Source organism: Lepus europaeus (genome assembly GCF_033115175.1).
Source record: "Lepus europaeus isolate LE1 chromosome 20 unlocalized genomic scaffold, mLepTim1.pri SUPER_20_unloc_1, whole genome shotgun sequence".
NCBI classification, from domain to species: domain Eukaryota; kingdom Metazoa; phylum Chordata; class Mammalia; order Lagomorpha; family Leporidae; genus Lepus; species Lepus europaeus.
Window position 1 is genome coordinate 31,431 of NW_026909003.1, and position 16,918 is coordinate 48,348.

Below are 16,918 nucleotides of genomic sequence, written 5' to 3' on the forward strand. Positions count from 1 at the left end.
TTTAGTATATATAAAGATTTCAACAGTTTGCCCTCACATAGCAACACAAAGTGAAAAATACTGTTGGAGTACTAGTTATAGCATTAAATAACAGTGTACAGTACATTAATGACAGAGATCCTGCACGATATATATATATATATATATATATATATATATATATATATACACACATATATATATATATATATATATTTTAATTCTTGAACTACAGAAATCTTAATGGACAAGATAGAAAATCTCTCTCGTGAAAATGAAATATTAAGGAGGAATCAAAATGAAATGAAACAACTAGTAGAACAAGAAACTGTGATAGTGATGAGAAACCATAATGAAATGAAGAATTCAATAGATCAAAATGACAAACACATTAGAGAGCCTTAAAAATAGAATGGGTGAAGCAGAAGAGAGAATATCAGACTTAGAAGACAGAGAACAGGAAAGGAAACAAGCAAAACAAAGAAAAGAAGAGGAAATTAGAAATCTAAAAAATACTGTCAGGAATCTACAGGATACTCTTAAAAAACCGAACATTCGGGTCCTAGGATTTCCTGAAGGCATGGAGAGGCAGAAAGTATTAGAAGGCCTTTTTAGTGAGATCCTAGCAGAAAATTTCCCAGGTTTGGAGAAGGACAGAGACATCCTAGTACAGGAAGCTCATAGAACCCCTAATAAACCTGACCAAAAGAGATCCTCACCACAACACGTCGTAATCAGACTCACCACAGTGAAACATAAAGAAAAGATCTTAAAATGCGCAAGAGAGAAACATCAGACCACTCTCAGAGGATCCCCAATTAGATCACAGCTGACTTCTCATCAGAAACCCTACAAGCGAGGAGGGAATGGTGAGATATAGACCAAGGTACTAAGAGAGAAAAACTGCCAGCCCAGAATAGTATATCCTGGAAAGCTCTCGTTTGTGAATGAAGGTGAAACAAAGACCTTTCACAGCAAACAGAAATTGAAAGAATTCGTCGCCATCGTCCAGCCCTGCAAAAGATACTTAAAGATGTGTTACATACAGAAACACAGAAACATGGTCACCAATATGAAAGAAGGTAAAGGAAGGAAACCTCAGAGCAAAACATCACAGGACCCAAAAATGGTAGGGCAAAGTTACTACTTATCGATAGTCACATTAAATGTTAAAGGCCTGAACAGTCCTGTAAAAAGACACCGAATGGCTGATTGGGTTAAGGAACAAAAGCCATCTATTTGCTGCTTACCAGAAACACATCTTTCTATCAAAGAGGCACACAGACTGAAAGTGAAAGGCTGGAAAAATATATACCACGCCAACAGAAATGAAAAAAGAGCGGGCGTAGCCATCTTAATATTGGACAACATAAACTTTACCCCAAAAACTGTCAGGAGAGACAAAGAGGGACACAATTTAATGATTAAGGGATCCATTCAACAGGAAGATATAACGATTATCAATGTATATGCACCTAATTACAGGGCACCAGCTTATTTAAAAGACTTGTTAAGGGACTTAATGGGAGACTTAGACACCAGTACAATAGTACTGGGGGACTTCAATACTCCACAATCAGAGATAGACAGATCAACAGGACAGAAGATCAATAAGGAGACAGTAGATTTAAATGACACTATAGCCCAAATGGATCTAACAGATATCTACAAAACATTTCACCATATATCTAAGGGCTTTACATTCTTCTCAGCAGTACATGGAACCTTCTCTAGGATTGACCACATACTAGGCCATAAAGCAAGTCTCAGCGAATTAAAAAGAATTAGAATCATACCATGCAGCTTCTCAGACCACAAAGGAATGAAATTGGAAATTAGCAACTCGGGAATCCCTAGAGCACGTAGAAACACATGGAGATTGAACAACATGCTCCTGAATGAACAATGGGTCATAGAAGAAATTAAAAGAGAAATCAAAAATTTTCTGGAAGTAAATGAGGATAAAAGCACAACATACCAAAACAACCCACTTAAGAGATGGGCCAAGGACCTCAATAGACATTATTCAAAATAAGAAATCCAAATGGCCAACAGACACATAAAAAATGTTCAAGATCACTAGCAATCAGAGAAATGCAAATCAAAACCACAATGAGGTTTCACCTCACCCCGGTGAGAATGGCTCACATTCAGAAATCTACCAACAATAGATGCTGGAGAGGATGTGGGGAAAAAGGGACACTAACCCACTGTTGGTGGGAATGCAAACTGGTTAAGCCACTATGGAAGTCAATCTGCAGATTCCTCAGAAACCTGAACATAACCCTACCATACAACCCAGCCATCCCACTCCTTGGAATTTACCCAAAGGAAATTAAATCGGCAAACCAAAAAGCCATCTGCACATTAATGTTTATTGCAGCTCAATTCACAATAGCTAAGACCTGGAACCAACCCAAATGCCCATCAGCAGTAGACTGGATAAAGAAACTATGGGACATGTACTCTATAGAATACTATACAGCAGTCAAAAACAATGAAACCCAGTCATTTGCAACAAGATGGAGGAATCTGGAAAACATCATGCTGAGTGAATTAAGCCAGTCCCAAAGAGACAAATATCATTTGTTTTCCCTGATCAGTGACAACTGAGCACCAAAGGGGAAACCTGTGGAAGTGAAATGCACACTATGAGAAACAGGGACTTGATCAGCTCTTGTGCTGACTGTTGATGTACAATGTAATACTTTATCCATTTTAGTATTTTTTTGTTCTAGTACTAATGCTTGAACTCTGTAATTAACACACAATTATTCTTAGGTGTTTAAATCTTAACTGAAAAGTGATCCTTGTTAAATATAAGAATGATAAAAAGAGAGGGAGGAGATGTACAATTGGTGACATGCAAAATTGGACTTGCCCCGAATGATGGAGTTAGAATTGTGCCAGGGGATTCCAATACAATCCCTTCAAGGTGTCAAGTACCAATGCCATCTCACTAGTCCAGGTGATCAATTTCAGTTCACAATTGATCACATTGATATATTTAAGAGTCAAAGGGATCACACAAATAAGACTAATGTCTGCTAATACTAACTGATAAAACCAAAAAGGGAGAGAAGGATCCAACATGGGAAGGGGGAGACACAGCAGACTCATAGAATGGCAGATGTCCTAAATAGCACTCTGGCCTCAGAATCAGCCCTTTAGGCATTTGGATCTGGCTGAAGACCCTATGAGAGTATTTTAGGCATGGAAAGCCAAGACACTCTGGAAAAAAAAAGAAGAAGAAGAAGATGATGATCTAAATGAAGGATCTCAGCGAGTGTGCTCCCAGTGGAAAGAACGGGGCCATCAAGGTAGGAGGTACATTTCTCTGAAGGGAGGAGAGAACTCCCACTTTGACTATGACCCTGTCGGAATAAGATAGAAATCAGTGAACCCTAAAGGCTTCCATAGCCTTGGCAACCCATGACTAGAGCCTAGGGAGATTACTGATGCCATAAACAAGAGTGTTAAATTGTTAAATCAACATCAAGAGTCACTGTGTACTTACGTCCCATGTGGGATCTGTCCTTAATGGGTTGTCCAATGTGAAGTAGTGATATAGCTAGTACCGAAATAGTATTTTTACACTTTGTGTTTCTGTGTGGGTGCAAACTGATGAAATCTTTACTTAGTATATACTGAATCAATCTTCTGTATATAAAGAGAATTGAAAATGAATCTTGATGTGAATGGAAGGGGAGCGGGAGCTGGAAAGGGGAGGGTTGTGGGTGGGAGGGAAGTTATGTGGGGGGTTAAGCCATTGCAATCCATAAGCTGTACTTTGGAAATTTATATTCATTAAATAAAAGATAAAAAAAAAACAAGGCATCTCATTTTTAGCAGTGTGAGTTTAGAAAACTTCTGAGTGGGATAATAGAGTTCTCTTATTGCCCTCTTGTCCCATCCTTATTAGATTTACTCAATTAGCAATACATCACACTGGTATGCAAGCACAAATGCTTAGTCAGTGTTGATCATCATTATTACCTACAGGACATACTATCCATTGTGTTCACTCCCATGTTGTGTAGTATGGGGGCTTTGCAAAAGATTAAAGGTACATAGAGTCCTTTCCAACATAACATTTCTGAAAGTCGCTTGCATTCAAGCAGTACAGATGTCTGCAGACATCATCCTGCCTTTGGTGTTTGTGGTGGCGGGAATAAAGAGGTGACTTCTGGCTGCTGTTGTCTGCCTTATAGCAAAAAGCAAAAAGTACTCAAATAGTTCCTAGTTCTCATGAGAGCATCAACTAAGGTTGAAGGTGCAAAAACAGATCAACATGAGATTATCGTGGTTAACAGTAGAGGAAGGTTTTCTTGTTTTACAACTGAAGATGTGGTGATTTGACATACACAATTGGAAATTCTGAATTCAGGGTGATTACTGGTTCCACAGTGATTGAAAACCACAATCCTAATGAGCATCTCTCTAAAGAGGATTGGTTAGGGGTCTGGGTGGCATCAAGATGATATGTACCTGCACAAAAATGCAGTGTGGGAGGCTGCCTTGTTGCTCTTTATCTTTAAAGTGTGTGACGCAGGAGTTTTCTGGTCTGAAACCTTTCTGAGAACCTCGCCTGAATCTGTCCTTCATGCCATCTGATGTACTCCAGGTACATAATTGCAAAAGTTCATGGAGAGGTTTATTGACAAAGCCCATGGACCAAATGTAACTAACAGGAGTTTCTCCCTTGAGTCTTTGTATCCATGGACTTGGAGGAAACTCTGGTACCTGGGGTGAAGAGATGAATCACAAACATGTTTTCTTTCCTGTATTTTTCACTAGAGCAGAAGACCTGAGCTGCAAAGATTTCCCCATGGATGAATGGACAGCTGGTGGAAAAAGTCAGATGGAGCAGTATTAAAGTGGCTTGACTCAAGGAAACACACACACACACACACACTATATGTGCATGACCCTGCACGTTCCACTGTGGTTGTGTCCTAGGGTTTTTCACAGACTTTGAAGATGTCTCCTTTGATTTTTCTGTTGCTCTTTCTGCAGCTGTATCTCCTTGTGATTTGTCAGGATGGTCCCAAGTGCTATTCCCAGATGGAACAGAGTTATTACAAGGATGGAGATATTGAGATTGCTGCCTTTTTCCCCATTTACATATACCTCGTTAACAGAATCATGAATATTTTCCAAAGAGATCTCACATTCAAAGGGTAAGTTCTCTTTGCCATAATCATTTTCTCTTGATTTACATAATAGCTACTTGTTATTGGGTCTGCAGATGGATAGATGTATGTGGTTTCCTACTCTTTCCATTCTCTGTCTCTTCTAAAAAGTGCTGATAATTAATTTGGGGCATGAGGTGATATTTTCTTTCCTGTGTTCGTGCACGGTTCAGGGAAAGGTTTTCTAATCATAGGAGGAAGGAGAGTCTGGTTGGGATCTTCCTGTCCTTCCCTGTCCCCGTTCATCAGCTCAGAGGCCTATTGTGTCTCAGTAGCAGATTCTTACCAAACCCATGCACTGTAATGAACGAACTGATTACATGAGCTCTTCCACATGTGCTCACAAACTTTTCTGGTACGTGCTAGATTTGGGTCATGAGAACACTTCATTTCTTCTACATTGTAAAGAAGAAAGGATATTCAGGAGAGTAAGTTTTCACTAGTTAAAAGTAATCTCAGCTCAACACCTTTGCACAAATATAATAATAATTATATTTTAATGATGAACATAAGAAATTTAATGTTTGGAATCTACAACACTCATGATGTGGCCCTGATTCTCTCCTTTTCTGGGAAAATTACATTTGAGAAGGGGGATTATTCTGCTTCTGCCCCTCTTTAAGATACATTTTTATAGCTAAATATAAATGTTTTCTAGATAGATAGATAGATAGATAGATAGATAGATAGATAGATTCCAGTCCACCCAGGGAGTTTTTCCGGCTTCTCTAAAATGCTCCTCCCTTTTCACTGGTTCCCTTCTTTCAAGCTCTGAATCTGATTTCATTTTCCTGGCTTGGGATGGTGGTTGATCGGTACATTTGATGGGGAAGAGATTTTTCTCAATAAACTCCAGAATTCCATCTACAATTCTCCATGCTTAGACGTCATCCAAATTTCTGATCACATAGCCTTCAGCTGAGTTATTCTCTTTTCCCACTGCATTCTGCAGCCTTATGATCATATGACTCTTATTTCAAGAAGCATTTAATGATGTGACATTATGGTGTAAAAGCAGATCTTATTTTTTAGAATCTTTTAGGCTGGGTGATCAGGAGAAAGATACTAGCAGCTTTGGTTCTGGTGAGGACAACTGTCCTGCAAATGCGATGCTCTTGACACTCTGTCCTAAGCAAATATACATATAAAGATTAGAACATTTGAATTTTTGACCATGACCAATCCATCTGTCAGAGTAATCACAGTAGAATTGATGATAATCTGGATTGCAGGCTTTTCCCTTAAAGATCCTTGTGCCTTTCATGCAGGTTTCAGTCCAAAAACTACCAATATGTTCTGGCCTTGGTTTTTGCTATTGAGGAAATCAACAAAAACCCCCATCTTTTACCCAATGTGACGTTGGGATTTGATCTCTATAATGTCATGCACAGTGACATGATGGTGATGAAGAATCCCTTCATCTGGTTTGCGGGACTGGAAAAGGACATTCCCAATTACACGTGTAGGAAACAGAGCAAGTCTGTAGCCATAATATCAGGAACAAGCATTGCTGTCCAAATGGGGACACTGCTGGAACTCTACAAAATTCCACAGGTGAGTGTGTAAGGGAAAGAGAGGGAAAAAGCACATCACCTTAGGTGCCTTACTTAGATCAAAAGTTTAAGTAACAGAGACCTTATATACTTCACACAGTGTATATTCTAAGGAGAAGGTTGCAAGATTTGGTGGAGTAGCCACATTTGTTCTGAAGTGATGTGGGTGAGGGATATGAGAAATGTTTTCCTCAACCTGTGAGTCTAATGACTCATGAACTAGGAAGTTTATATGTAGTAGGAGATGAAAAAAATGAAATATTCTAAAATCTTCTGATACATCCATCATTTGCTTAATTTCTTCAGGAATAAGATGTTCACTACAGCAATAACCTCACACAGATTTCTCGCATTTTCCCATAGCTGACTCTTGGGTCTTTTGAACCTCTTCTGAGTGACAGTGGTCAGTTTCCTTCCGTCTATCAGATGGCACCCAAAGACACTTCTCTGGCCCTTGGCATGGTCTCCTTGATGCTTCATTTCAGCTGGACCTGGGTGGGTTTGGCCATCTCAGACCTCCCAAAAGGTATTCAGTTCATGTCCGATTTGAAAGTCGAGATGCAGAAGAATGGCATCTGTGTGGACTTTGTGGAATTGATCCCAGCCACTGAGGAATCTCATATTTCACTCCAGATTAGGTTTCATATCCAGATCCTAAAATCATCAGCAAATGTGGTGATTCTTTTCTGTGCCACTGATTCACTCATAGGTGTCAGCTTCCCAACATGGGAACGTTTAATGACATGGAAAGTCTGGGTCAGCACCTCGCAATGGGATTTTGCCAGTGGTGAGAAACACATCCTGCTCCACTCATTCCATGGGACTCTCATTTTTTCATACCACCGTAGTGAGATCTCTGGTTTCAGAAACTTTCTTCGGACAGCTAACCCTTCCAAATACCCAGAAGACATTTACCTCTCTACATTCTGGTCATGGTATTTTGATTGCTCAGTTACTGGGCCATCCTGCAAAACCTTGCAGAATTGTCCACTGAATGCCTCCTTGGAATCATTGCCTCCACATCGTTTTGATATGACTATGAGTGATGGGAGTTACAACATATACAATGCTGTGTATGCTGTGGCCCACAGTGTACATGAGATGCTTCTACAAGAGTTAGAAATGCAGCCAGTGAACAATGGGGCAAGGGTGGTATTTTCTCCCTGGCAGGTAATTTGGTTTCCTTTACATGACGTGTATTATTGGAATGATCCCCTTAAAAGCTTCTGTGGGTTTTCAAACCAGTAACTTGGGGTCCTTTCTTCAATCACAATATATAAATGAGCCTCTGCTTATAAATTGTGATTAGAAACAGGGTTCCATTTTCAAGTGGGAAGGTAACTTGGATAAGCATCAGTGCTATGTCTTAAAAATTACTCTCCCATCCTGTCAATTTAATTATGACTTGTGAATACCTAGACTGTGTCACTCCATTTTCAATCTCAGCAGTAAACAATTATTACTTTTTAGTGTCAAATGTTACTGAATATGTTCATCCACAATGTACATAAGACATCTCATTAAATTGCATACTTTTTTATTCTGGTAACCGCATTACAGATGGTTGTCCTAGGGACACTGAGAAAATAAGTGAGTGTTGGTAGCGTGGACTCCACAGTTTGAAATGTTCATAATTTCACAGTTAGATATTTTTGATTGCCCTTATTTTTTGTTGAAAGTGAGTGAAATTACACTTATTTTGATGTAGTCTTCATCAGGTTTTTAGCTTTAATATGGTGGGTGGATATAAAAAGTTCCCTTTGTTTATTTATGATTACAGACAAAAGGCTTTCTCTAACCTGGGTTTCATGTGTTATCACTTGGGCAGTCTTCATGCGAATATGATGCATTTTTTCAGTTGCACCCATTTCTCAAGAACCTCCAACTTACCAATCCTGCGGGTGACCTCGTGAATTTGAATCACATGAGGAATTTGGAAGCTGAATATGACATTCTCAACTTTCTGAATTTTCCATATGGTGTTGGACATAAGGTTAAAGTAGGAAAGTTTTCCCCGTATGTTCCACAGAGCCAACAGTTGTCTCTCTCTGAGAATTTGATAGAGTGGGCCACAGGAATTACAGAGGTAAGTTGTGTCTGATCATAGGAATCAGAGTACACACATTGTTACTCCCCAATTCATATGGGGATTTGTGCAACTTGGCTTATTAAAACATACTTAGAGACATTAAACCACACCCCTCCCAATCTAAATACTTTGTTATGTTTTTATTGTCTGAGGATGGACAGTACACATACTTGTTACTCCACGTGTGTTGAATCTATTTATTTAGGAAATAAACTTGCATGCCATTATTGTGTCAGAAATAGGTATTTCTAGTTTAAGTGAATAGGTTGTGCAGGACTTGAAAACCCTCTACTTGGAACATAAGCAATAGTCCCAGCTCTGACCAATACTCATCTGATTTTTCTCAGACTCCACATTCGGTATGCAGTGAGAGTTGCAGCCCTGGATTCAGGAAAACCCCTCTGGAAGGAAAGCCTACCTGTTGTTTTGATTGCACACCTTGTTCAGAAAATGAGATTTCCAATCAGACAGGTAAGTCAGTGCCAGCCTCATGGAGAAATTAACACCTGTTTCTTAGAATTTTCCTATTCCCCATGAAAAGAAAAAGATGTGGATTATGACTGATGAGAAGATTCTTTTCACCTTTTGGTGGAAGTTAAACCTTAAATTCAGTAATAATCCTTAAAAGGATAAAACTTTTCACACTATACTTTACTACATGTAGTATTTGTAAAATCATTTAGGTAAATTCATCTCTGTGTTCCTTGTGCATGTTTAGATAAAATGCTTTCACCAAATTCAAGTATAGCACGCTTGGAGTGAGAAAGCACAACTCTCATCAAACTGTGTATAAGATGAAAACCTGTATTAGAAATTATACAGTATATCATGCTGAGGATAATACTCATCAGATATCATAAACAGGACTAATCTTAGCCTTTGAAAAATCATTGCCTATCAAAATATAAATCTTCAGGAACATTCATATGCTTACACACATACACTCATGAGTAAAATTTATGTCAAAATAATACAGGCTGACATCCATGGTAAAAAAGTATGCATAGCAAGGTAGGTCAATGACATCAAATTCAACACAAGCCCTTGAAGATAGCATGTGGATATTATAAGGAAACTGAAGTAAATAAAAATTGGAAGAGCTTATAGTTGGTGCTCATAAAACAAGCAAAATTTATGAACCTCAGCAAGTTGGAACAGTACTAAAAACAAGATTACAATGTCTGTGTGTTACAGAAATAGAGCTTAAGAGATCTCTACACAGATATAAAAATACTAATATTAGAACTTTTTAATCATTTAATGGTGATAGATAGAAGAATATAGAAGAAATTCAGAAATTTCCAGATAGAAATATTATGAAATACATTGAGAATTTTTGAAAAATCCAAGTATCTTCATGATTATTAAAATAATTCTCAGTACTTTTATTGTGCTAGACACTTTCACATAGGAAAGGAACTCTTTTCTCAACTCCTGTACAGAATAGGAAAAATCAAAAAAATTCTGTTTCTTCTACAGGAACATCTTAACTCGTTTGGTCAAATACTACCAGATATTTCAGTAAAATGAAATTGTAAGACACTGTTGTTGAAATAAATTCACACATTTGAAATTTGAAACAACGTAAATCCTACAGTATTTTTAAGTAGGTTACATCATGCCCAATGCCTTGCATACAATGTAATTCAGTTTATAGTCCCTGAAAAGATAGTAATAAGAATAGCATAACTGAAGAAAAACATTTAATAGATCTAAGTGATCTAAGAATTATAAAAAAAAGAACAAAACAACTCAAAAATGCCAAAAAGAAGAATCAGTTTTCAATCCTAAAGTGTGTTTCAGAATGCTAAAATTATGGAAGTTATGGCTGAAGATTGGATACAAAGTTGAAGAAAGAATGCAACTTCTGCAGGAAATTACCCAGAATGGTCTGCTTTGTGCATATAATAGAAATGAAAGCCATGCAACTTATTATAAAGGAAGATACAAAAGTGGCATCATTTTCAACTGATCTTGGGATGGTGTAATACAATCAAAAATCAGTAATTGAGTTAAGTAGTGCTGGAATACTAGATTAAATACAAAAAAACAGTTATTTTTGCTTCCAAATTCTGCAAAACAAAGCTCTGAAAGATGAGCGCATGTAATGTCTCAAAAGTATGAACTATCCAAAGATAAGACCACCTAAATTTTGGAAGACATCTTCAAGTTGTGGTATCTGACATCAACGGAGCAATGTATAGAAAAAGAAGGGGATACTGACAGAGATAGATAGAAAATCATGTTCAAGGATAAAAAGGCAGCAAAGTGGAAATATGCCAGTAGGGTTCAAGGTGATCTCCAGACTGACTTTGATTACAGGCAGCATCCCAGTGTGTTCCTTGATGGAAATCTGCTCAAGAATGGCATCTTATCCAGAGGTATCAAGTGTACAACTCTTCTGTGTTTCTCTAGAGCTTGATCATCTGCTTTCTAATGCTGATCTCTCAATCAGTGCTTGCCCATAGAATGACTACCCAGATCGTACCTTAGAGAGATGTGGTTTAGTGAGATCATTGGGTGCTTTCTGTGCACCCAAAATTCACAAAGTAAATATCCCAGTGCATGATATTAAGAGTGGCAACCTGGGGCCAGTACTGTGGCTAGGAGTTGAAGCCTCTGGCTGGAATGCCAGCATCCCAGTTGGGCTGCAGTTCCAGTCTCAGCTGCTTCACTTCCATTGCAGCTCTCTGCTGATGCTTGAGAAAGCAGCAGAAGACAGCCCAAGTTTCTGAGCCTACACCCATGTAGGAGACCAGGAAGAAGCTCCCATTTATTGCCTTAAGACAGCCTAGTTCCAGCTATTGCCATCATTTGGGGTGTGAATCACTGGTGGAAGATTTCTTCCTTTCTCTTTTTCCCTCTTTCTCTTTCTCCTTCTCTTTTCTCCCTGTCCTCCTGTCCTTCTCTCTCTCCCTCTCGCTCTCCCTCTCCCTCCCTAGTACTTCTCCACCTCCTTTTGAAACTCTGCCTTTCCATTAAATTATAAATAAATAATTAAATGAACACTCATTAGAAATAAAACTGGGATCCTCTGGTCATTGAGAGGGCCATGAGAATCCAGAGGGAATAACACCATTAAAACAAAGGCTTACTGCAGGCATGGAAAGCCAAGACTCTGGTAAAAAAATAGCCTACATGGAGGATCTCCATGAGACCTCAATGGAAAGAAATGGTCATCAAACAGTATATTCTTATCAGAAAGGAGGATAGAATATCCAACTTCTTATGGCAGTGTCCAAATACTGATGGAGTCTATGGTTACAGCAGGCTTCCATAGCCTTGGCAGCCCATGGCAAGAGCCTCGGATGATCACTGATGTCATAAAAATGAGTGTTAATTGTTAAAGGAATAACAGAATTCACCGTGCACTTACTCCCCATGTAGGAACTCCATCCATAATGAGTTGTACTATGAGAACTGACTGCAACCTTTTTCCCAAACTGTATTCTGTATGTAGTTTGTCTGCATGGATACAAACTGTTCAAATCTATGCTTAATATTGAGTTGGTCCTCTATATTTAAAATCAAACTAAAAAAATGAACCATAATAAAGAAGGAGATGGGAGAGGGGGAGGGAGGTGGGATGAGAGTTAAGATGGGAAGGTGGGTTTAGGAGAAAGAACCACTATATTCCCAAAATTCTATCTATGAAAAAATGCATTTGTTAAATAAAAACTTTAAAAAGTTGAATGTATGAAAGAATGTGTTCATTAAGAAAACTTAAGAAAACAAGGACTGCTGCTTGCTCCTGTTCAAAGTGAGGATGCAGCAAGCATGTGCCATGTATAAAGGTCAGAGTAGTCTTTACCACACATAGAAACCCCTGGCATCTTGACCATCACTTCCCAATCTGAAGGAACCATGAAGAATGAATTTGTGGTGTTAAAATGAAACAGGCAAAAAAGGTAGGTTTTTAAAGTACCATGAGTAGGTTCACAGAGTAGCCCTTAGGACGTTGTTAGGACAAAAAGAGCATGTACTCATGAGCATGTAAGGTACTTTGGGAGATGAAGTAGTAACTCACTAACATGAGGACGATGGGCATGAATAATGGCCAATAATTTGTAGATGTCATATTATATGCTATTTCAACATCAAATAAGGACTACTGGCCTAAAATAGCTAAGTTGGGTCCTTGTGAATCAGGAACTTGGGATGATGTTATTGTATGTTTCTCACTAGATATGGACCAGTGTGTGAAGTGTCCAGATCTTCAGTATGCCAACACAGAGCACGACCAGTGCTTCTACAAAAAAGTGACCTTTCTGTCTTTTGAAGATCCCCTGGGGATGACCCTGGTCTGCACAGCTCTGTGCTTCTCTGTCCTCACCGCTGTGGTTCTTGGGGTCTTTGTGAAGCACCGAGACACTCCCATAGTCAAGGCCAACAATCGCTGTCTCAGCTACATCCTGCTGATCGCCCTCATCTTCTGCTTCCTCTGCTCCTTACTGTTTATTGGTCATCCCAACACAACCACCTGTGTCCTCCAGCAGACCACGTTTGGAGTGGCATTCACTGTGGCTGTTTCCACTGTCCTGGCCAAAACTATCACTGTGGTTCTGGCCTTCAAGGTCACTGCCCCAGGGAGAAGGATGAGACACTGGCTGCTATCAGGGGCACCTAACTCCATTATTCCCATCTGCTCCCTGATCCAACTGGCTCTCTGTGCCATCTGGCTTGGGACTTCTCCTCCCTTTGTTGACACAGATGCACACTCTGAGCATGGCCACATCATCCTGCTGTGCAACAAGGGCTCAGTCACTGCCTTCTACTGTGTCCTGGGCTACCTGGGCTCCTTGGCCCTGGTGAGCTTCACTGTGGCTTTCCTAGCCAGGAATCTGCCTGACACGTTCAATGAAGCCAAGTTCCTGACCTTCAGCATGCTGGTGTTCTGCAGTGTCTGGGTGACCTTCCTGCCTGTCTACCACAGCACCAAGGGGAAGGTCATGGTGGCTGTGGAGGTCTTCTCCATCTTGGCCTCCAGTGCAGGGCTCCTGGGCTGCATCTTTGTTCCCAAGTGCTACATTATTCTCTTAAGACCTGAGCAGAATGCTTTGAAAGGATTAAGGGATAGAATAGTTTCCAAGGAATCACATGTTCTCAAGAGTAGCTCTTAGCCGGCGCAGTGGCTCAATAGGCTAATCCTCCACCTTGTGGCAGCAGCACACCAGGTTCTAGTCCCTGTCGGGGAGCTGGATTCTGTCCCAGTTGCCCCTATTCCAGGCCAGCTCGCTGCTGTGGCCCAGGAGTGCAGTGGAGGATGGCCCAAGTGCTTGGGCCCTGAACCCCATGGGAGACCAGGAGCAGCACCTGGCTCCTGCCTTCAGATCAGCATGGTGTGCTGGCCACAGCGCGCCAGCCACAGTGGTCATTGGAGGGTGAACCAATGGCAAAAGGAAGACCTTTCTCTCTGTCTCTCTCTCTCACTGTCCACTCTGCCTGTCAAAATTTTAAAAATAAACAAATAAATAAATAAATAAAAGAGTAGCAGCTCTTAGGCTCTCTCAGTTTTCAATGGTTAGAAATTAAAATTTATAAAACCTATTTTGCATTCTAATGTTATAAAATAACTTGCAGCATGTGACCTCCTTATGAACAATTTATACTTTTCTTAAAAATGTTTTTGTTCTGAAGGACCAATCCACAAAAAATGAAGAGGGAGTGGGAGAAACCTTCCATCTTGTGGTGGAATCTGAAGATATCTATAGTGTGCCAGTGCTGGTTCATGCCAAAGCAAGGAGATTAATTCAGGTGTCCATGTGAGTGTCAGGGACGGAAAGGTTTAGGCCATCTTCCAAAGCATTTTCTAGATCTTAACAAGGAGCTGAGTTCCAAGTGGAGCAGACAGGCCATGAACTGGCACCAACATGGGATGTTAAGGTTACAGGTGGTGGTTATATCCACTACACCCCCTGGTGGACCCAAGCCTCCTCCTTCAAAATAATAATGTGTACTAATTTCTTAGCCTGGGTTTTTATTATTATTATTATTATTATTATTATTGACAGGCAGAGTGGACAGTGAGAGAGAGAGACAGAGAGAAAGGTCTTCCTTTTGCCATTGGTTCACCCTCCAATGGCTGCCGTGGTTGGCACACTGTGGCCAGCGTACCGCACTGATCCGATGGCAGGAGCCAGGGGCTTATCCTGGTCTCCCATGGGGTGCAGGGCCCAAGGACTTGGGCCATCCTCCACTGCACTCCCTGGCCGCAGAAGAGAGCTGGCCTGGAAGAGGGGCAACTGGGAGAGAATCCGGTACCCTGCTATTCCCAGATGGAACGGAGTTATTACAAGGATGGAGATATTGAGATTGCTGCTTTTTTGCACATTTACACATATGAGGTTCCCATAATTGTGAGGAGTTTCAGCAAATATCGCAGATTCAGATGGTAAGTTCTCCTTGCCATAATCATTTTCCATTTATTTACATATTAGCTACTTGTTATTGGGTCTGCAAATGGATAGGCAAATATGTTCTGTATCCCTGCCCTGTCCATCTTCTGTCCCTCCTAAAAACTGCTGGTAATTGATTTGGGACATGAGGAAGACATTTCTTTCTGCCTAGCACTGTGGATGGTTCAGGGAAAGGTTGTCTCATCATAGGAGGAACCAGAGTCTGGTCGGTATCGTCCTGTCCTTCCCTGTCCACGTTCACCAGCTCAGGGCCCTGTTGTGCCTCAGTAGCAGATTCTTACAGAACCCATGCACTGTAATGAACAAACCTGAGTTACATGAGCTCTTCCACATGTGCTCACACTATTTTCTGCTACGTACTAGATTTGGGGCCATGAGAACATTTCATTTCTCCTACAGTTATAAAAGAGAAAAGATTCAAAAAGTTTTTTTATATGTAAAAGTAATCTCAGGGCAACACCTTTGCAGAAATATAATAGTTATATTTTAATGATGAATACACCCATAAGAATTTCAATGGTTGTAATCTACTACATTTACAGTGTTTCCCTGATTCTGCCTTTTCTGAGCAAAATAGATTTCTTAAGGGGGATTATTCTGTTTCTGCCTCTCTTGAAGATACTTTATTTGTAGCTAAATATAAATGTTTCATATACATACATAGCATATATAAATTTCATGCCTACAGAATATAGTATCTTGTAGGACAGCAGAATTGTTTTCTTCAAACCTGTTTATGAAGGTGCCAATTTTCTAATTGGTTTCTATTGTAAGGCTACAGGAAGTAGGTTGCAGCTGCATAGAACTTTGATAGAAGGTAGGTATTAGGACATAGATCATTTCAGTATCATTAAAACCAATGGATTTGAAGAAGTATAGTTGGTGCCACCAAGGTGATGCAACTGATGAAGTATTTTAGTCATTTGCCCAAAGATCTCTGCAGAAAAAAATTGAATGGATACTAGCTTGGGAGAACAATATTATTCACTTCACATTGATTTTTATAAATTTACATTCTTTGATATGTGCACATGGCTTCCCACTTATGAAATATTTATCTATTACTAGTAGTAGTATTCCCCATGGTTATGCATGCAGCACAGCATTTAAGTGTGCCCTTAATGATGGAGACCAGGAGATAGTGAATTTCCAGTAGTAGGAAAAGATTCTATGAATAGAGCCCTAGTTCCTCCAAGATGTATGCCATGCAAACTGGAGATCATAATAAAATCTTAATAAACCCAGGGAAAATATCTGTGTTGATGATACTTGGAAAAACAAGAAATACTGAACTGTCAATAGATTTAGGCGCTATACCCTCCAATGTTAGATTCACCAACTTTAGAATATACAATAGTTACTGATAAACTGTTTTTAGAGATAAAGAACACAGCATAAAAGAGATAAACTCTTACAAATTCCAGTGTGTCAAAGACCCGTCTAGACATTTTGGTACAAGGCAGCAGCTGGAGAAAGAAATGAGAGGATGTGGAAAAATGGAAATGTCATAGTAATGAGGAGAGAAACAGATATATGAAATACAAAACTGAATTTTATTTGATTCATAGCAATGATTTTCAAATTTCCTCATTCTACAAAGTATGAATGACATATTTGGATAACAAATATGTATGGAAACTATATATACATAAAACACTATGTATGTAGCAACTGTATAGATGGTTATAG

The 16,918-nt window shown here is 39.6% G+C and overlaps 1 protein-coding gene across 1 annotated transcript; it reads left to right on the top strand.

Annotated features, from left to right (window-relative positions):
• Positions 1 to 5,043: 5,043 nt before the first annotated feature.
• Positions 5,044 to 13,933, top strand: LOC133754296 (vomeronasal type-2 receptor 116-like). The gene is made up of 6 exons (XM_062184764.1): positions 5,044 to 5,159; positions 6,440 to 6,725; positions 7,088 to 7,894; positions 8,583 to 8,810; positions 9,161 to 9,284; positions 12,999 to 13,933. The coding sequence occupies exons 1-6, from the start codon at positions 5,044 to 5,046 to the stop codon at positions 13,931 to 13,933; spliced, it is 2,496 nt and encodes an 831-aa protein (XP_062040748.1).
• Positions 13,934 to 16,918: the final 2,985 nt, after the last annotated feature.